At 37.2% G+C, this 22,275-nt stretch overlaps 1 protein-coding gene across 7 annotated transcripts in view; it reads right to left on the minus strand.

Moving 5' to 3' along the window:
* Positions 1 to 22,275, minus strand: part of SH3KBP1 (SH3 domain containing kinase binding protein 1) — a 215,106-nt gene that overhangs the window by 94,633 nt on the left and 98,198 nt on the right. For 6 of the 7 annotated variants that reach the window (XR_001877520.1, XM_017831489.1, XM_017831488.1 and 3 more), the window contains 3 exons: positions 16,541 to 16,647; positions 6,860 to 6,983; positions 1,775 to 1,849 (listed from right to left, as the gene is read on the minus strand). Coding sequence is in view for 6 of the 7 variants with exons in the window: in XM_017831489.1 (XP_017686978.1) it covers positions 1,775 to 1,849; positions 6,860 to 6,983; positions 16,541 to 16,647 (306 nt within the window). In the remaining variant the exon portion in view is untranslated. The remainder of the gene's footprint in view (positions 1 to 1,774; positions 1,850 to 6,859; positions 6,984 to 16,540; positions 16,648 to 22,275) is intronic. The other variant, XM_017831490.1, reaches the window with a different exon arrangement.

Below are 22,275 nucleotides of genomic sequence, written 5' to 3' on the forward strand. Positions count from 1 at the left end.
AGCTGGTTATCAAGTATTCCTGTAGACACCTATCCAATCCTGCACTCCGAAATCAATTCGATGAAATTTATTTTCTGTGACATGGCACAACCACGGGCTGCTATGATTAACAAGGAGAACTAAATGCAGAGCTCTAGCACAACTGGAAAGGTGACTGAATTCCTCCTGACCACTTACACTCACCCTAAATGACTTAAGAAAAGGGGAGGGGTGATTTGACTCTTAATGAAAAATTTGTTGGGCATGGAGAGCAGGTTTCTGGAAAACTTTGAAAGGTAATCCCCAGGAAGATTGTGAAATTAAAGGCTTCAAAGGCAGACCCTGCATCTGACTTGAAGCTTGATCCTAAAGTCAGAAGTCAAGCATACTGGAGATTTACTTCATAAATTCTTATTATATTCATCGGCTAGGTGGATTAGAGAACCTGATGGTCTAAGAACTCTGCAAAAAGCATGAAATTTGAGTGATTCATAAGCAGTCATGAAGACTATAAGGTGAGAAACAGCAAAAAAATCTGAAGACCACCAGCCACATGGTCTGCTCCATCCACGGCTTGGTTGGAAGCTTGAGAAGAGCTGCAAAATGAATTCTAGTAGACAGGGAGATAATTATCCATGAGGAAATAATCAGAGTTGCATACAATCACAGAGATTTTTGTTCAAAAAAATAAAAGATCAGGTTTTGTTAAAAAAAAAAAAGGTGTAAGCACAAATATCAGAATAGAATAATATCACTACAGCTGCTTCATCCTTTGCAGTGGATGTGCATAAGCTCTCAGAGGTAGGAGAACAAACATTCCCAGCCAGAAAGGAGAAAGAAGGGTAGCACAGCTTGGATCTTCTCAAGAGAAAGCTCTCTGGGACAAAAGCAGATGCCACAGCCAGCACAAAATCCTGCTCACTGGAAGACAGGACTGAACACTTTGTACTTAGTCACACTGAATGTGACTCAGTAGGATCTCTTCCTGCTAGGTTTTTCAACGAGGAAGCAGCTGGAAGGACAGATTTCTGTCTTCCTTGCTTCCTCTGTCTTGCATCTGATCTAACCATCCTCTCTTTTTCTGTATTAATAGGGCAGTAAAAGCACAGTAATAGCAGGATGTGCCCTTCTTCTAAAAGGCAGAAGGCAAAAACCTGAATGTGAAATGAAAATATCTTTTACTCTCCTTAGCAGGAAAAATGTCTCAGCCAAAATGCTGTGAGTAATAACTGTCAAAGACAGAATGCCAAATGAAGAGCATGCAGTAAATTAAAAACTAAAAAAAAAACCCAACAAAACAAAACAAACAAAAACCCCCAACAAAACTCTAAACAAACCAAACCCCACAATGTCCTTTAAGAAAAGCAAAGCATATTTTATGAATTCAGCAATCACAATGGGAACTTTATTTTTAGAGCAGAAGAACTTTTAATTCAAAGATTGGTGGTTATTACCAACAGTCTTCTTGTTTCAGGTGGCTAAAGGGATGGGACTAAATGTCCTTAATTTCAATCCATAGCTGAGATTCAAACATCCAATGTAATTCACGCTTTACTGTGGGCTTACACACATACATTATACAGACACAGAACATACACATGCACAGAAGGAACAGGTGCATTCTCATTGCATTAAGGCAATTCATCAGCAGCAAACTGACTTTAGCTTACAGACAGATATATATGCATGTAGAGTAGCCATAAGTGAGTAGCAGTGGCACATTTTACAAGTGTAGATAAATCAAACAAGTACAGAGGACTAAAGCTATTGCTTGTTGATTTTGAAACACACTCACTGTTATAACGTCTGTAGCTGTCAATCTTTGCCGGTACCACTCTGTACAGTATTGTCCCTTCAAAGGCAGATTTTCCTGACAGCAGGCAAGAGAAGGAAAGACGGGAAAAAAAAGAGAAGGGGCAGGGTGGGGGTAAGGAGATCGAATGGTGGTAAAAAGAAGGGAAAGGAAGACGTTTTAATCTGTATTTTCAGTCACTAACATTTTTAAAGCCTCATTAGCAAAACAACGAGAATATTAACAAAAGTATCTGATTGTACATGAAGTTAAAATATTCTTACTGCATGTATGTCAGATAAAATAATCTCATGATTTTGCTAAAGCTGTTCTTTACAGTGTCCAACAGAATGCATTTTTCTTAGGTTTTGTCTGTTGTCCATCAAGTTGTGAGTCTTGCAAACAAAATTATTTGTCTGTTTTATGCAGTCTCCTCAAAGAGCACAGGGGAATCCTGAAAAAATATCATTACTGCACTGCAATGATGTACTCACAGTGGCTCAACATTCCTGATGCAGATGCACTGCACTTGAACAAGCACAGCTGACATCCAAACAGGGCAATGAAATACTCACATTTCTCTAGTGTACCAGGATGCTGTAAGCATCAGAAATATTGAGTCTTTCCAAGATGACTTATTAGAAATATTTTGTAGATGGGAGAACAGTTGTTGTACATGGTCTTAAGCAATGCCTACTGAAAGGGATAGGACACTAAAACCCGAATAAATCAGTTTTTCACCAACAGCTTAATCGGGTACTTGACTTGGCACACATTAACAAAAATAATAAAATACTAAAACTTAAAGAGAAAACAGCAAAACAACAAAAAATAAATCCCACTTCCCATCTTATATACTTAAGATAGCATTTTTATAACAGAAACTATTAATTTCTTATTGGGTGAGTTTTGGGGGTTTTTTTCATTGCTACTGAGATAACTCATGCTCTGATATTTAGAAAACAAAATTCAAGTGAAGGTAAAGGAATAAGCAGCTGAGATATTTTGTGTGTTGGGTTTTTTTTAAAGACGAGGTACCCAGGCAAGCCCAAAATTATACCAATGCCAGCTTGTTGCCAATCTCCCCTACATTACCAGCAAGAAAATTAACGTCTTCAGTAAAATTTTATTGCAAAATAGCCAGTATATGGGAATCGTCCCAAGATAGAATCACACCCATTTTGGCACCAAAAATGTGTATTTTTTTTCTCCTCTATATCATTCTGTTGGACTTTCACAAAATAAAAAGCTATACTCATTTATGTATTATAAAAAGCTGTTCCTTTGTTTTGTTCTTGCAGTTTAATTAATAACGAAAGGTTTTCATTTTTACATGATGAAAGTAAATGAAGTAAAAAAGCCACAAATGCATCTTTTCACTTTGTTTTTACAAGATACCATTAAAAGAATATTATTAAAACAGTCAAACAACAATCAACCCATTGCTAAGAGAAATGTATGTTAAGTTTCTTGACACTGTGGAGAGCCAAAGAGACAATAATGGAAATCTAAAGTTTTAAGAACTCAGGATAGAGGAGGTTGTCTGACTAAAGCATCAGCTGATGAGTCTGTCATCAGTTCTAACTCTTCTCAGTGGCCATCACTAACAGGTTCTAAAATTAGTTGATATGTACCATGAGGCCTGGCTGTACCTGAACAAACACATACAAGAGACAGCAAAATATAAAAGGCCACCTTTAAATGCTGTCATGACATTGTCATGAACATGCTAAATGCTTTTCGAAATAACCTCCTTAATAATTAATTGTGATTATCTCAAATAGAATTTATTTGACCACATGTCATTTTGTTGCTTCTCAACAGGATGCAATGACAAGAAATGGTATTGAAAATAGTCTTAAAATTAATGCTAGATCTCTGAGAAATCTAGAAATTAATCTTATCATTCATGTATCTATTTAATATAGTAATAAAATTATAATGTATACTTCTGTTCATGCTGTAACTGTTGGTCAAAGAAAAGCAATGTTTTAATTTAAGAGCATGCTTTAAAAAACAAGGAACTGCTGTTTACTCTAAGAGTAACTGATCATGTCCATCACAAAACATGCCTCTGAAGACAAAAAAATTTGGCAGTCACTCTACAGCTGGGATAAATACTTTAAAATCAAACAAGCCAACCTTCAAATATTTGGATCTTGTAACAGTCTTGCTTTCCAATCTGCTGAGCACTCACTATCTGAGGGAAGGCACAGGTTCCCAACCCGTCCAAGTTAAGGGGAAAGTTAAGTCCCACTGTCAGGATTCAGAAATATTTAGGCACTTCCAAATTAGCCTCAGGCATTTTCAAAATAGGAAACTTTTGCTCTGAAGAAACTTCTGAGGTTACTCTATGGCAGAGCATGAAAAGAAACCAAGATAATTTCTTCTGGCCATTTACTCTGATCTGCCATAAAATTTACATGAACACAACAAGATCAGTAAAATCAAATAACATTCTCCCCATTTGGCCTGGTGTAGATTGTAACGGAAGGGCAGAGAAAAATGTGTTTTTATTAACCTTATTCCTAAAAAGCCAAGTTATATATTTTTTCTCTTCCACATTTCTGTGCAGAACCTCAGTGACTGCCCGAGGTTCTTGTTCAATGTGTTGGTATAGCCCCTCGCACCTGAGAGCCATAATCTAGAATTTCTATTCAAATCCTGTGATACAGATGTATTCAAACAAAGTTTCCAGAGAAAGAAAAAGGAATTACTGCAGATTTGAAGTGCTGTCATGTCTTGTGATCCATGGAGGAAGGAGACAATCTAGAGGCATGAATATACACCCTTTTGAGATGTTACCCAGAGCATTTCGACAGTAATACTAACCCGATGCTCAAATCTTTCAGGGTTTACTTGTTCTTTTTTTATTTTATCATGTTTTCAGAATAAGCACAGATACTTGGAATGAGATTATCATTCCTAGTCAGTTGCATAAACTCACTGAAATTTTTGCAATCTCATTATGGAGATTTTCAAATCCAGATAGTCAGCGCATCTGAACTGAGTCTCATGAAGCAACATGTGGTAGAGAGCAACACCTGTATCAATTACATAAACCATACAAAAAGAACTGAGTTGATGCATACTTCCCATAATTCTTCTAAGGCAATGTAATTATTAAATCTGTGCTTTTACTTGAAGAAAAACAAGTAAAAAAGCATTAAAATCCCCATAATAATCTCAAAATTCCAAGAGTCCCAGTCTCTCTTTCAGGAGGTTTACAGTGTTCTTCTGTTTTATAGGTGTATCTAATAGCTCCTAATAACACATCATCTTACTTACCCATAAAGCACCTCCAAAGAATTAAATTAAATACAAGAAAGATGAAAATCCATCTCTCAACTGTAGTTACCTTCAGTTTATTTAAAGAGACAAAACCAATCTGTGTTACTGCTATCTTCTCCATACAAGTATCACAGCTTTGGATTCCACTGACAGTTGGAACCAGCACACAAAACTGAGTTTGAACAAAGCATGTGCCATAATGGACATCAATAGCTAACGCTTTGTGGCTGCTCTGGCACACTCCAATGTATGGTTTGTTAAAAGCCACTTTAGAGATGCTTATTATTAAGTAAATATTAGTTTATAATGGAACATTCATTCATTCATGTAGATAAAACTGGGGTATTCTTTCCTGAACAGTATCACCTACTTTGTTCATTTATTTAGTACCAAACACTACAGACTCCAGAGCTGGAACTACATCTACACAATTAGTTCTTCAAGACTCACTGTATTTATAATGAACATAATTCATGATAGCATTTACAGGTTATAGAAAGGAGTTTGCAATCTCACTGAAAAGTGCATCTTCACTTAATGCCCTTTTTTCCTATCACATTAAAATTTTTAACTTAGAAACATTTTCATTCCAGTTTGAAGGAATGTTACATGTAAATATCTTTAGCAGGACTGACCACAAGACTGGGTCACCAGTGCCCATTCACACACGAATAGGTGCTCCATTACAAAAACAATATAAAAATTTTTCATCAATGCAAAAGTCAGGTTTTTTAGAATCTTATTTCTTTGGCATGAAATAAAGACGATACATTTGCCATAACTGGAAAAATGAGGAAGAAGAAGGAAGTATTATAATTTTCTACCTCTTACGGACAACACGAACCATAAAGGCTTTGGTAAATTTCAGGTGAGATAAGCTTACAAAGATGTTGATAGTTCTTTGACTTTTGCTTGTTCGGAGATCTCAGAAGAACACTACATAGCAATGGATATGTGCTGAAAATAGGAAGACCTTGGCAAGTATTGTGTAATTAGCCTGAAATATGCAAATACAATCGACTTTTTCACTAAAGATTCAGAATCGACCACTGAATTAGGAAACAAAAAGAGTATCTGCTTAAAGAACATAAAAAACCATGAAGAATAACAACTTTCCATTTCATATAACAGCACACTTTTGGCTCAGGTTATTCTCCAAGGGAAGTTATAAATAGGACAACCCACTACCATGCTTATGCTATTGCAAACTTAGTTACCAAACATGCTTTTCACCTGCAGCAGTACTGGCCCACTGTAAATGAGAGAACAAAGTCCATGTCCCAGTTCTGGCCTTTTTCCCCTTGGCTGCTGGGGCAGTGGGTGTCGGAGGTGATAGTAACATGCTCAGCACCTGGAGGGAAAAAGTGCCGCATGTCCCACACCAATAATTATGAATCCTTAAATCTACTGGAGTCATTATAGAAGGCATGGCACTTTAATCCCTCGCTTAAATAAGCACAGCCACTTTGTAGATGTTTGGCTACTTTCCATGTCTAAAGTCCCTTTTTATTAGTTTTGAAATACAAATTCAATATTCATCATTGCCTTCTCTTTTTTTGATCTGTTGCGGCTCAGCGAGTCTTTAACACAGCTCAGGGAGCATTGGCAATATTGCAACTCAGGTAGCTCTGCAAGTACACACTTATCATCATCATCTGACTCTTTCAGCATAAATTAAGAACAATGGCATTCAAAAACACTTCCAAGCAAGAGATAAGAATGTGCTATCCTATCAAGGTGTTATGGGGTAAAGACACAGGCGTACATACAGAACATCAATAATAATTTTTTCCTTACTTGACTTTACTTGCTCTTCTTGTGCTATTCCAACATCATCGGAATCAGACAGTTCCTTTATGAAGTTGGAAGGAAACATGCCAGTCTTTCCATTGAGTATTCCTTCCCACCAGCCCTCTTCCACCTGCACCAAGACAAAAATAAAAAAAAGGGGGTTTAATATAAGCAACACTTTGCTGAGTTACGTTATATACATTCAATAAATTACAGTAATGACTCTGAACAGTTTATATTAATTTCAGGTATAAGGAGCACATGGCATAGGCTCTAAGCCAGAACATCTCTCTTTTTTTTTGATAAGTGAAAACAAGAAAGATGCATGAGCCCATCTGTAAATGTCATCAGTGCTGACAGCAGTCAGAAGCATGGATGAGCATTAAATAAAAGGATAAAAGAACAACTAGAGAGCATACGGTGTCTCTACATTTCGATTTTTATGGCTGTCCATTCAATCACTAAATTTTCCGTGCAAACTGTATGACTATTCAAGACAATCTTAATGGACGTGTTTTGCAGATTCTGAGTTTGAATTCCCTAAGTAATCAAAGGTGAAAGAGAAATATCCATGAAAGCTACTCAGAGAATCTAAACTAGGTATCTTAAATAATGTGAATATTCCTGCCTTCTCCATCAAAATCTGAAGTTCTGTATTGCAAAAATTAAGAATGTTGCTACTTCATTAATCTGCTAATGTAAGAAATCTGTGGAGAACAAAGAACAGTGTTAATGAATATTTGACTCTAGATTTACAAAGAAGTACTGATATACATAATGATGGTGTGAGAAGGAGGAGGGACACCGCCTAGCCAAATCCCAAGAGGAAAATATCACTTTAAAATTACAAACTCCCTCCTGTATAACCCATTCAGCACTGAACGGCAGTGTCAGGCAGTGAAATGACAGCCCTCAGAAAACAGATGCCCTTAGGTTATAACGGGACAGCAAGAAACAACTTATTATATGCATCAGCTAAACACATCCTTGATAGGGAAATATTTTTCATCTGTCAGACACTGTCCTTTCACCAAAAAAGATGACAGGGGAGGACAGTGTCAATCTGTGACACATCAGCCTCCAATAAAGTTTGACACATCCTGCCTACCTTCCCCCCACAATTATGAAAATAGAAATTCAACTGAAATAGAAAGGCTGAGGGCGTTCATGTTTACTGTTAAAAAAAAACCTCCACATTTTAAATGAAACTAGTTAATTACTACAGAAAAAAAGTCCATCTCCTATCACTTACCTGTGAAAAACTCGAGTTCTTAGAAATCTCTTAATAATACAAACAAATATTTCCCAAAAATATGGAGGATTGTATGCATTTCTTTCAACTTAGTCACACATACAATTTTACTACAAACCCCCACATTTCTTGTTGTCTTGAGTTGAATTTTTGTTTTAATTTGAAAGGAGTTCAGACCAGACTTTCATTTAATCTCAGTACCTGTCTCGACAAAATTTGCCCTCCTTCCACCGCCCCCCCCTCAGCTCATCAGTAATCATGATGAGCTCCAGTACAACTCTGGGAGTTATCTTGCACTTCTTATTATCTTGCTGTAAATTCAGAAGATAGAATACATATTTATCACTCAATCAGTTCAGTGAGGTGGAGATTTTTCACATTATAGTATCAAAGTCTCTAAAAAGTAATATTCTCTTTCTTCTCTCCAGACCAATAATAAACAACATGGGAAACTGAAACTGCATGTCACACAACACTTAGTAGATAAATTATATATCTACACATATATATGTACAAATTATATATCTAAATAAAATATGATATAAATATTATATACCCATAAAAATATTATATCTTGGTATACAGAAAATAGACAATATGGTCAAGACTCTTTCAGCAATAAAATATTTCCATTTTTCTAATGCAATATTCCCAGATGGCCATATTGAGTAGAGCTAAACATCAAACCATAACTGCATTAGCTGATTGACCAGTAGATTAATCAGAGGATTTACGCAGTTCCCAAGATCCTTGCTTTGCAAGATGCTGAGATTATTTGACACAAGTAATGTGACCAATATAATCCAATTTCATCTTTTCCTCAAGTGATTTTCACCTGCTTACTTCTTCCAGGGCAACACTTCACAGTTTCCTTACAGTTCACATTAGCACTCTTCATGTGGCATGTTGATGTATGGATCCCTATATATGTGTATAGAAATATACATATATACAAAGATCTTTAGACAGGTAAATCTAAACTGGATGTGAATATACTCACAGCATTCATTATCTTATTGTAAGTTTTCCATCTGACTGAAAAATTAATTGCCTGATAATACCATGTTGTATTCAATAATTATACAACTTCAGAAAAAAATCTAAAGCCAAACCTAGATTTTTTTTCCACAAGAAAATGCAGAATCATGTTAGCAAGATATCAGAGGTTCAGGTCAAACTGCGTCTCCCAAAGATTTAGTAGGAAATTTTTACCAAAAGCATCAAAAGCTTTAAGTATTTTTAAACACTATAGCTACCTGCTACATAACTTTAAGCCTCAAAACATCAGCTAGAGATAAATCCATGCAATACAAAACACTAAAATGCCTCTAGGAATTAGTTATCCCAGACTGGGGCAGTCCATTACCATATGGTTTGAAAAGTTGCAATAATTCACAGCCAATAAAACCTTTTAAATGAAAATCCATTATTCATGGGGGTAATCCGTCTGGAGGCACGAGCTCAATAAAATTTGTTGCCGTGCTATTATAACAAAGTGCTTTCAGAATTTATACATCTAGGTCCTGATTTATGCCCAGCATTCACGTGCTGAACCAAACAATCTAAAAAGAGAAGGATTTCATTCAGCAGTCCATGTCCCTATGCTGGATAAGAAGTTCTATGATTCATAACATTCTACACACCAACTGTAGGATCAGCCTGCAAATGAAGTGGGTTTTTTTTAATTCATAAGAAGGATCTTTCCAATCTGCCAAATGTAAGCAGATACAGCTAGAGATATTTTTAAGATGTGTTTTCAGTGTGTTTTATCTGTTCACTGCCTTTTGGAGAGGCGTGGCTCATCCTCATCTTGCCAAGCCCGTAGGCTGCCAGTACTGTCACACCACATAATATAGGAATATGACTGAAGATACTTCATTACTTTGTATATTTAGGAGGTAACAACAACATGCACTCAACTGCAACTCAGTCAATGCCATGCATGGGGCAGGGACAGATGCAATATGCAATCTAACACTTGGATGTGACTGAATGAGATACAAATGAACAATGTCACCAGAGAATGGTTCATCAGCTCTAGAGAAATTCATCCCATTAAGAAGCCTGGCCTTTGGGATTTAATCTATATAATAATTATGCGACATTCAAATGTTCTTCCAGTATCGTTGGGCTTTAGTTGTTTTAAATTTTCAATGAGGAAAGAATATTTGTGCTTTGGTTGTAATTTAATTACTCAACCACTAGAGCTTTTTTTAATGTAAATGAGCTTTTTTGTAAACTATAAACCAAATATAGATGAAAATAATTTGAAATATACTGTTTTACTTCGTGAGAAAGTAAATGTTTAATCAAATTGTGAGATCCCAGCACACAATAACAACCCAGACTACAAAGACAGTACAAGGCTGTAATAGTTAATTTTACTTAAAAGTAATAATATAAATAAGAAATAATAAATCAAGTACTCAAAATAGATACCATGGAAGTGGACAGACAGGAAAATACCAGAGAATTATATGAGTGAGGCATTCAGGCACACAAACACGAAGTTCTCCTAAGGATATACAGAGGCTAGGACACTAAGCTGCTTAGAAAATAACAAAAATTTATTGAAATCAGCCTATTTCCATGCTTAAAGTAAAAAAAAAAAAAAGGATAGCATTTCAAGCCTTCAAGCAGATATAATAATTCTATTTCAGACCAGGAATATGGTTTTATTCTGTAACTGTAAAGTAACCAAAGAAAACAAAATCACTTTAGTAGGTCACTAGGACGACAAGATTAAGATAATCCAAAAGTGAGGACACCTTACATTTCACATTCTTCAGGTTTTCCCTTCACTGCCAATACAATCTGCAACATCCCCCTTCAAAGAAAGAAAGGTCATCCTGACTTGCAGTGCAACAAACCTTTGCTGCTACAAGCATTAGAAGCACCTTCTCTTGAGAGAACCGGGGGGCCACCCCTGTAACTCCACGACAGGATATCCCAAACCAGCAGGAAATGCTGAGGCCAACTACCAGCAGCTGCTTGCCAGAATGTCTAAGACTGCCCCAGCTGCTTGCTTACACCTTGCTATATAATTAATAGGGTAAAGTTGTTAAATGATTAAAATGTTCAGCGCCTTGGAATCACTGACCTAAAGTGTATTTCCAATAAATTCCTGTATTGGCTCATTCCACAAGATTTTCTAAAACCTGCAGCTTTGCCTATTGGGCTGACAGACTACTTACAGCTTAGCCAGGGCAGATGAGGGAGGTTCTGAGTCGGGAAAGGTTTCACATGGAAGAAAGTCTTCCTGGATCATAACAAAGTTTTTCTGGACTGTTAAAACCAAAACATAGTCCCAGGAACAAAAGCAATGCCAGAAGCAGGCAACAGGAAGGAGAGAAGCCCAAGGTCAACAAATTTTCTTTTGCTTTGAGAGAACTAGAGCACAGAAAGCAAAGGAAAAAGCTCCCTTAGTTTATAAATTCAAACGGAAAATCTTGAGCTCAAAGGACAAAAGCAATCATACATTGAAAGGAAATTAAAAACATAGATTCCCAAGAGGCAAAATAAAAAAATCACATTCGCTGCCAATGGGAAAATAAATTTTGGACACAAGACCTAAACAGAAGATGGTGCCTACAGTGCCACTTGATGGCTTATTCTGGGAGTGCATTCAGAGGAGTCGTACCCATGAGGCACCAACCATCCCTTGGGACTCTGCTACAGCACATCTGGAAACTGTTTGATAATTAGGGTGCAGGAGGTAAGAATTAAAAACTGCACAAGTACCTTGTATTGGGGAATCTTTTCAGCTTCAGAGTTCTTTATTTTACAATGTCAAAATGTGCTTGGGGAATTTTTCTTTGCTTTTGTCATGGTTTTGTTAAGTTTTTTAACATCCTCTTCTAAAAAAGACACTAAAGGGCAGTGAAAGCAAACACACAGAATTGGGATGATCCTATCTCTATACAGACTCAGCAGTATTTGCACCCTTATTTCCCCCAAAAAAGGCCTCCTACCACATGAACTAATCAAACAAGTAGTCCCAGAGTCCTTGTGAACAACCTGTTAGAAGAGGATCCAGAAAAACACTTTACCACAGCATTCCAGAGAAAAGTAACTGAGAGATGTGAAACCCCAGCATTCATTCCCAGTTGTTTTCTTGCATATTATACAGCTCTGCAATTGTGGCACAGACCATCCCCTCGCTACGGTTAAATATTCCCCTTTCAACTCTATAGCTGCCAAAGTAGGTCACTGTAAGAAAAGTCCACCTCAATCCCCAGTTTATCCTGTTCTTGGACATGTGTTGCACCACTTTATCTCAAAATAAGAACAAAAAAACATATCCACCAATCTTGCCCATAAGAAGCAACCAATTTGTAAAAATTCAGTCTGTATTTTTATAATTTCAAATAAGCTACTGATAGCATTTGATCATGTAATATATCGTAGTGCTACCTAAAAGTCAAAGAATAAGCTCAATGGTATTACAGAATGTCTCAGTCACAGACTTGTGAGCTTAACTTCATGCACTACCCATTGCCAAAAAGCTGACTTCTCAGTAGGATGAGGCCAAAAGGTATATAGCAGCACAACGACACACTAATCCCAAATGAAAGCAGGCTCAGAACTGCTGAATGACATGCCAAATGTCCTTACTCTGATGCTGCAGGTTAATTATCTGGCATCCCATGAAAGTCTAAGGGTGAAACATAATTGGAATTCAGATATCTGCATTTAATAAGACAATTAGTTACAGTTGTATTTTGGGACAACTTTAATTAGAGTTATAGCTAATGAGGTAGGAAAATGACAAGCAAAAAGCTATCAATCACATAATAAATGTGAACATAAACAATGATGAAAATGCTTTTCTTGTTAAGTTTTAAATGTACTTTTAATTTAAGTCTGTTAATTAATGTCTCATGGGCATCAGGGTCTCTGTAGTTATGGAAACCTCTATTTTAACAACAAGCATTTTATCTATTGTGTTGAATGTTTGATCTTAACATAATTAATTTCCAACTATTTAGGACAAGTAGAAAGGAACTGCGAATTCTTAACACATACAGCCTCCAAGGACATCCATCTGGCAACAACTCACACTTGCTACTGTTTCAATCCACTCTACAGCCCCAAACCACTTTTACCACAGGAGGAATTTCCAATTTTATCTATCACTACTACAGATATAAAAACCCTTTCAAAAGTATCACATCCAAACTGTTGGCACCAGGAAGAAGGATCTGGGCAGCTTTAGATGCTACTACACCTCCACACTCTGAAGCAGAGGTTGGAGAAGGGAAGACATCCTCATCCTCAGCACATCACTGTGTGATGTCAGTGTAACCTGTTTTCACTGGGAGTCTGCGGAAACACACTTGGACACTGATGGAGGCAGCTGACACTTGTGTTCCCTTCTGTCAACCCTGTGCTGGAGGCAGTGAACTTGAACGGGTTTGAGGAAGAGCAGAACACACTTCTTTAAGGATAAAGCTCAATTAACTTTTCTTTGCAACAGCAAAAGTTTAATGAGTTGTCAAGCAACATTTTAAGACTTTTTTTTTCTCAATAGCCACATAAAGATACATAGACAGTATTTGACCTAAACAATACCAGGTTCAGTTTGCCGTAAATCAGTTAGGAATCGATTTATTTTCAACTAAGCAGAAATCCATAGAGATTTGAAAATATTAATCTAAGTCAATTTAGAACTAATTAATTCAACTGATGCAACTTTCTTAGAAGGAGACAATAAAATACTATCTATGGAAATCTGAGATCTACTCATGAATAAAAAGATGGGGTAAGAGAAAGGAACAACTGGAAATGGAAAGTAAATGACCATTTATGTTCCAATTACACACTGAACCACTGTAAATAATGCTGAAGATGTCCTCCAGTTTTTAGTCTTGAGTAATATAAACAAAATTGGTATTTTACAAGAATTGTCTCCAATTGTTACCTATGTGGGAGGGTTTTTTGCTGTGGTTTTATATTTTTTTTGTACAATAACACAGCATGATTTTGGCCCTTGCAAAAAAACAAAACAAAACACCTCAATCTTCACAACTAACGAAGCCATATTTTTTATATTGTATAATGACATTTTTTATATTGTATAATGACATTAACACTGTGAATCCTATGCAGCATTACCTAAAAGCAGAAGGGTAAAAAGTGAAATCAGCACATTGGTTGGTGCAACTTCTTGCATCAAATAAAGTTCCTGTTTCAAAATAAATACTCTGCCCTACTTTTTCGAGGAATTAACACTACTATAATAAGAGCAGAAGAGGAAGTAATAACAATAAGTATTTGACATCAACTGCTTGGTATCAACCATGATGGAAAATAAAGGCCCCACAATAACATTTCTCAAGGGACTGAGAATTTTTTCTCTAGATTCCTATTTCCCTCTTCCACCAGCTGATCTAGTTCCACCCAGAAGTTGGACAATGCTCTAAAATGCATGAATGCACTAGATGAAGCCTGAAGCTGACCTTCTGCTTCAGTAGCTGACAGAACAGGGTATTTTATAAGGTCAAAGTGGGCACAGCCTCACCTATGTCAGCTGTTCTTTGGCATTTACTTATGACCAGCAGTTCAAGCTATCCATGAGCAGTCCAGTTCCACACTACAGTAAAACTAATTCCATCAAGACATTCTTTATATCTGCCAATCAAAAAAGCAGCCCTAGACAATATATTTTCTTAAACCTTAAAATAAGAAAGTTGTCAATGTTTTCCTCAACAGTAGCAATTCAGGGTACAAATTTAAGACTAGGAAGTCTGTAATCAGCAATCCAAGTGAGTTACAAAAAGCATGCCCTTAACTATAAGCACACACATGCAAGTACATGGAATGTTTCACTTTTATAGTTCTACATTTTTCAATTTTAATGAAAACAATTTCAGTCTCATTTGGATATAAATAAATCTGTTATTTATAATTAAGTTGCTCAAATTTATAAAAAGACAAGAAATGCATTTTGTAAGAGAAGCCTTGGGTCTCATCTAAATTATTTAATTACTCAGTAATTATTTATTCATTTGGTAGGGTTAGTTTGTCGGCTGGATACTAGGAAAGGGTTTCACTCCATCAATTTACTCTGGAAAGACACAGACTTAAAAATTTTAAGTAATATTTCTGTGGCCATGTGAGGTCAAATTTACCTCAAAGTGCCCAATGAAAACAGCTTATGTGATGCCGTGAAACTCGTTATAATATCAAGTTCACATTGTCTTCAAAATATGCTCTTAAATATCTTACAACCTTGAATTCCCCCATTACAAAACTGTTCACAGACAGAATAAGGTTATTTAAGTGGCGCATCATGCCTGATTCCAGGAAGAATGATGTGCAGAGCTGGCGTGCACAGCTAGGTTAAAGCAAAACCAGTGATCACTAAGCTTCTTACATTCAGAAGTGAGAATTTAATCTCTCATAAGAAAATGCTGGATGTCATGTAGGTTGCAGTAGAATTTATATTCTTTTAGAACTGATTTTTTAAGTGACAGATGTAGGAAGAAGTAAATTAATGTTAACGTCCTAACTGCTGAGTCACAGGGGAGAAAAAAATCTTACAAACAAATGATACAAGCTGAAACACACCTTTTATTGGCTGCTTGAGCAGACTAAGGTCTTTTTAAAGTTAAGTAAATAAAGAATAAATGAGTCTGAATACATTCTAGTTAAAGAATGCATGTTATAATTTTGACTTTGGTTCTTCTTGCTATTAAACTCAGGAAGATATTTGTAAAATCTCTAACGGAACACTGAAGGTATTGGGAGTGAACATCATTCCTTGATACTGCACCCAGATTTACTCACACAAAGAAAATTTCTGTATCTCTGTCCAAGCTTTTGTAATTTGTCCCCAGTCCATCTAAGGGATGTGCATTAATTTTCCACATCTATCTGCACCCAAAATAAATGAATCTCAAGTCTCAAATGTTTTGTTGGAGGTTTTTTTGCTTGGTTTTAGGGGGTTTTTTTTAAACTGATTAGACTAAAATGAAATTCTTAAAGTTTGCTGGCAAAGACGACAAATGGTGAACTCCAGTGGAGATTCGAGTAAATTTCTTAAATTTGTTTAACTTCGCAAACATAATTTTCCCTGTGACTGGCTTACTAAAACTGTGAAAAGCTTCTTCTGATATAATCTTTGGTTCCTCAGAGATATAAATTCAAGAGCTCTGTAGAACAAACTTAGAGCTCTTTCCCTGAACAGAACTCTGAAACACCAACTGATTGAGAAGAACCGGCAAAAGTGCTACAGGGGAAAAAAAAGTTACAAAATCCATAAAAAAACCAGCAACATCCCCTCATGCCCAACAGCAATCCATACCAGAAAGGCCAGTATACCAGAAAAATGTCTGGTTTAAATTATGTCTTAAAACAGACTGTATTGAAGAGTTTAGCATGCACAAGATATGTCAGTACTGCATGTGTGTATAGTCAACTAAGGATGTGCTCACCTCTCCCACAACTTCAATGATGTCGCCAACTTTTAATTCCAGTTCATCTTCATTTTGAGGCATATAACTGAAAGCCACCTGACATCTCCTTCTTCTGTTTCTCTCTCCTGATGGAAATGAAAAAAAGAGGGAAATCGTTAAATGAAAACAAAATCCCATGCCAAACACAAGCCACGGGAAATTATGAAAGATGAAACATGATTCTTTGAGCACTCTTACCAGAATCTGACTGCTTGCAATGCTTAGTCTATCTGCCTAGAATTAACTTAAAAAGAGAGTGGAGAAAAGATTCCTGGTGCATATTATTTTTTCAACTATTTCTAAAATTCAATGCAATTAATAAACGCAAATAAATCGTGTGGGTTTTTTCCTTTCTGTAGTATTATTCAAGAGCCAAAATTTAACTAACTGTGCTTCCTAGTGAAAAAATGGACAAACTTTATCCAAAGGATCTTTCCAGGTGTATTTGCTCCGATTTCTCTTCTAGGCTTATGCTCTATACACATGCCGTAGGCAAACCGGAGGGATGGAAAAGGGATCCAAAGCCTTGTGGCTTTTGCTCATAAGGAAATAAGCCTCTCAGCTGTATCTTTTTGTCCACAAATCTTTCACAGGCGTATAAATGTCTCACTAACCATTTTTATACTTTTTTTTTTTCATAGCACCATTTAGGTTGGAAAAGACCTTTAAGATTGTTAAGTACAACAAGACTGTTGAGCTAACACAGCACTGCCAAGTCTACCACTAAACCATATCCCTGAATTCCACATCTACATCTTTTAAATACGCCCAGGGATGATGATTCCACCGCTTCCCTAGGCATCCTGTTCCAATGCTTGACAAACCCTATAGTGAAGAAATTTTTCCTAATATCCAATCTAAACCTCCCCTGGCACAACTTGAGGCCATTTCCTCTCATCCTGTCTCTTGTTACCTGGCAGAAGAGACCAACCTGGCAGAAGAGACCAACCCCCACCTTGCTACAAACTCCTCTTAGGTAGCTGCAGAGAGAGTCAAGGTTCCGCCTCAGGCCCCTTTAAACAAACCCAGCTCCTTCATCCACTACTCCCAAAACTTGTGCTCCAGACTCTAGTCCAGCTCCATCACCCTTCTCTGGACATGATCCAGTGGCTCAATGTCTTTCTTGTAGTGAGGGGCCCAACACCGAACACAGGATTCGAGGTGCGGCCTCACCGGTGTCAAGTACGATCATTAGCCTTGAGTGGCTCCCATCCAGCCCCACAGACTTGTATGTAAATAAGTGGTGTAGCAGGTCACTGACCTTTTCCCCTTGGATTACAGGACCTTCACTCTGCTCTCCATCCCTCTCTTCTAACTCAGGGGGATGGATACATGGAGTACAACTATTAAAGACTGAGACAAAGAAGACATGGAGTACCTCCCTTTTCCTCATCCTTTGTCACTGTTTCCCCCCACATCCAACAAAGAATGGAGAATCTCCTTAGCCCTTTGTTTGCTAATGCATTTATAAAACCTTTTTATTGGCTTTTACAGCAGGGGCCAGATTACATTATAGCTGAGTTTTGGCCCTTCTGATTTTCTACCTGCATAACCTCATGACATCCCTGTAGTCCTCCTGAGTTCCCTACACCTTCTTCCGAAGGTCATAAACTCCCCTTTTTTTCCTGAGTTACAGCCAAAGGTTTCTGTTCAACCAGGCCCGTTGCCTTTCTCTCTGACTCATCTTTTAGCACAAGGAGATAGCCTGCTCCTGCACCATTAAGATTTCCTTCTTGAAGAAGAAAATGATCAGCCTCCCTGGGCTCCTTTGCCCTTCAGGACTGCTCCCAGGGGACTCTGTCAACCAGTCCCCTAAATAAGTCAAAGTCTGACCCTTCTACTATCACAGTTTTCAGACAGATGAGTGAAAATACTCTGTTCCAGAGTTTGTTTGCCAGATCTGTTGGCTTACATGTAATTATAGTCGTACGAGATGAGAGAATCTCTCTAAATTAAGTTGCTGAAGTTGGCTGCTTAGCCTTTGTTAGCTGAAGGATAACTTTCTGATATGAATCATGACTGTGCTGGAATGTGGTGAAGGACCAGAAGGTAGGAAAAGAGAAATTATCCAAAACACAGGATTCCCTGACTATTCTCTCTTCTCCAGAAGATGTGCAGTGTATAAACCATGCTATTTTGTATAATTTATATACATGTACCCACACAAGCATATATACACCCACACTCCACAAAAGTAAATGTACTTTCTCTTATCCTATTTCTCTTAACTGTTAAACACACTCAATACACACCAAAATGGGTTGCGTAAACCCTTTCCAAGCATGGCCTTAATCTGAAATTAAATTACAGAAATAGATCTTACAGTGAGTCTATTTTTTGTTCTGCAACATTTCTTGATAATCCTGCTCTAGGGCAAACAGTGATAAAAAAAGTTACAGATTTTTTTTTCCTAATCTATTAATTAAAACTAGAGAAAGAAAGGAGAAGGGAATCCACTGATTTTGGCTTTCTAACAATATTTTTCACAGCCACTGCAATCCTGCATGAGTGACAGCTTTTTGAATGTCAAAATTAATACCTTAATGCAGTGTAACCAAACTCAACTCAAATTGGCTCTTTTTCCACCTACAGATGACTGCTCATTCTTCACCATCTAAACTAAAATGGTCCTAAACTGACGACTTTACACAGCTGCATTCAAAATAAACATAATAAATACCTTCCATACTGAGTGCTTCTCTTATTGTCAAGAGAAGCTGGCTATTTTCCCTAAAAATAACATTCCCACTATGATTTCTAACATCAAGTAGCAACTGATTTGCTGATGTTGCCTGATGTGAGAGATGGCAGTTGCCATCCTATTTAATAATACATACCGTGTGACTCTTTGGAGAATATTTTTGACATTGCTAAGAGAGTAAGAAAAACACATTTCTGGATGTTAACAATACAACTGTATGAATCCTTCCCCCTCCCAGTCCATAAAGTTATTTTATTGCTGTAGAGAAAATTCAGTGAAAGTCTGCATTTATCTCCATTAGTCACATGGTTGTCTCACTGCTCTCCCTCACCTTCCAAATCTTTCTCTAAAGAAATGCAAGTATAAGGAGTAGCAAGCCAGCAAGAGACATAGATTCTATGTACCAGTTAGTTCCTCTCTCTGATCTAACGCAAGCAAACAGATCCAGCAGTGAATACCTTTGGTTTTAAGGAGCTGGTGTTGGTGGTCCCTATGTACATGCTAATGCTTGGTGCACTTGAGAAGAACATGAGTTCTGTGAAGAGCTCTACAGACAAGGACTATCTGGTTTTTCTTACACTAAAGCAATGTGGATAATACAGGAGTACGAGTTTTCTAAAAAAACCAGACCCGATAGGGAAAGAAGTCACAGTAACCAAGAAATATGTATATAATGTTAGTAAAGAAAAGCTCTGGTTTTGCAAATGCAATATTCCCACCCACACACCACTGATTTTTTTTGTCTGTTTCTTAACTAGCACAGTCTCCAAAGACAGCATGATCAGGAACCAGAAGACCCACTGGAACAACTAACAAGCAGTTTAAAGAAAACCACTGAAGTCTTTGTCTTCTCTCACCATTTCCCCTTTTGCTAATATTGCCACTTACTGCAGAATATTATTATAGTCTATGCTTTAACTGCTGGTTATCTGAGTTCTAAAATGGCACATGTCTGTAAAGCTAATTTCAAACTATAGACAGCAACAATGCTGCAATGAAGACTGCAGATATTTTCTAATCTAATACATTTATTTCCTACTTGTAAATTGATGAAGAAAATAATTAGTTGAAGGGTTTTTTTGTGCGCTTTTCTTCACACTTAAGCATAAACTGAGTTACTTTCAAGGGAAAAGTTACCATGTGGTGAAAAGGCAGGTAATAAATCAAGTACTTTAAAATCAGAAAAGGTGTGCTGCAAAGTCCTCACTGTGTTTTGAAAGGCTTAAAAGAAGAAAAATAAAAAAAGGGATGACTGAACTTTTACTGGCCCATGGATTTGTTGCAAGTAACCTGCTGCAAGCAGCACTACACTGGTGTGTGCTGGTGGTAGTTCTAGGCTTTTTCATCTCCTTTAACTGTGGCACAACATCAGAAACATTTTGAAGGCAAAACATCTATGAGCTGTAGGTTGGGAACTAACCAAACTACACTGTATTCAGAACAAGCTATCTATGATATAGGAAAATAGGTCACTCACTCTTGTAAAAAACATACAGTGGCTCCTGTTTACATCATTATAATCAAATACATAAAATGAAAAAAGGATCATGTCTAGTTTGTGCTAGTTCTTAAACCAGACAGCTACAGAGAATTTGCTGTGTCTGTACAAGGGGTGTAACTAACACAGCATTGCAAAGCATTTTGCATCTGAAGCAAAGGCACCAAGACCTCAACTGTGCCACAGGGAATGCCTGACTGTGCCCTGCTCCTTCTTAGGGCTCTATCAAAGTGTCTGCAGATGTAGCAAAAGAGGAAAGAAAATAGGCCTTGCCTGCACTGAGAGAGGTGTCGTGCCACTTTAAGAGCAATGCTGACTTCCTCCTTATTTGCAGCTGTTGACTGCCAAGTCCTGCTCACCCCACCTGAGGCTCCCTTCCCTTTGCCCTGAGAGGTGAACAACTTCTACAATTATTCCCCAAACACTTTCACTCAAAGCAAAACTTGGTAGCTTAACAGTAAACAACAGGCTTTGCTAAATCATCTCCTTTTGGTTTTTATCTAAGATTCACCTCTCTGACTGTAGGTGTACCTGAGCTGAATGTCTAAATCTGAACCTATCACTCAGGCGTGGAGAGGACCCCAGCCCCATCTCCAGAGAGTATTTAGTGTCACTGTAAAACAGAAAACTAAAATTTATGACTCTCCAGAGGTGCCTTTTTCTACTGGTTTGGCAAAAAAACCCTTAACATTTAACTTTAAAAGGTCTAAAGTTAGGTCAAATGGAAAGAGGAGTGAACATATATTTAGAAATTTGAAACAAACAAACAAATAAATACTTGAGGGCACAAATCTGATTTGTTTCAAAGCGGCATTTGATCAGATTCTAAAAATGACGTAGTTGCCTCTGACCACAGGAGACCACAAAAAAATTTCTCCCAGTTGTACACAGGCAAGAGAGAGCATTATTTCTGTACATTTAAACACTCCTCTGGCATTAGCAATGAAGACAAAAAAAGGAGGCAATGACAACACACTGGCATTCAATGCTTATCTGTGTAAGGAGCACCAAAAGGTGATGCAACACTACACAAGAAGTCACACTGGTACTTACATGCTGCCATCAGACCCAGGAAAGGTCACAAACTGATCACTCGTGATTAGATGAAAAGTATGGCAGCAGCAGCAGAATAGCTAGGAAGTAAACTATTTAATAGTTAACTGGAATTTTCAAATCCAAACTACCTTTTTTTTGAACTTAAAAGTGGGTTATATGGTGGTTTCTGTAGAGCCTCTGATGCCAATGTCTTTGTAGCCTGTCCTATCAGTGAAAGCCATACGGTTGTTTAACTTCACAAACAGAAGCTCCATCAACTCTACATACTAATGCACTTTTTTCCCACCACAAGAGAACAAGTATAGAAATCCATTTTGTAACACAGTACAACCATTCTATAAAGTCAAAAAACTATTTAGTAAAACCCTTCGGAGAACAGAACCACGGAGCAAATGTCTGTCCTCTGACAAATTGTATATCTAAATGGCTGACAATCTCTTCAAAACTAAGCCCCACCAT

Source organism: Lepidothrix coronata, unplaced genomic scaffold (genome assembly GCF_001604755.1).
Source record: "Lepidothrix coronata isolate B3197 unplaced genomic scaffold, Lepidothrix_coronata-1.0 Scaffold191, whole genome shotgun sequence".
In the NCBI taxonomy this organism is placed as follows: Eukaryota; Metazoa; Chordata; class Aves; order Passeriformes; family Pipridae; genus Lepidothrix; species Lepidothrix coronata.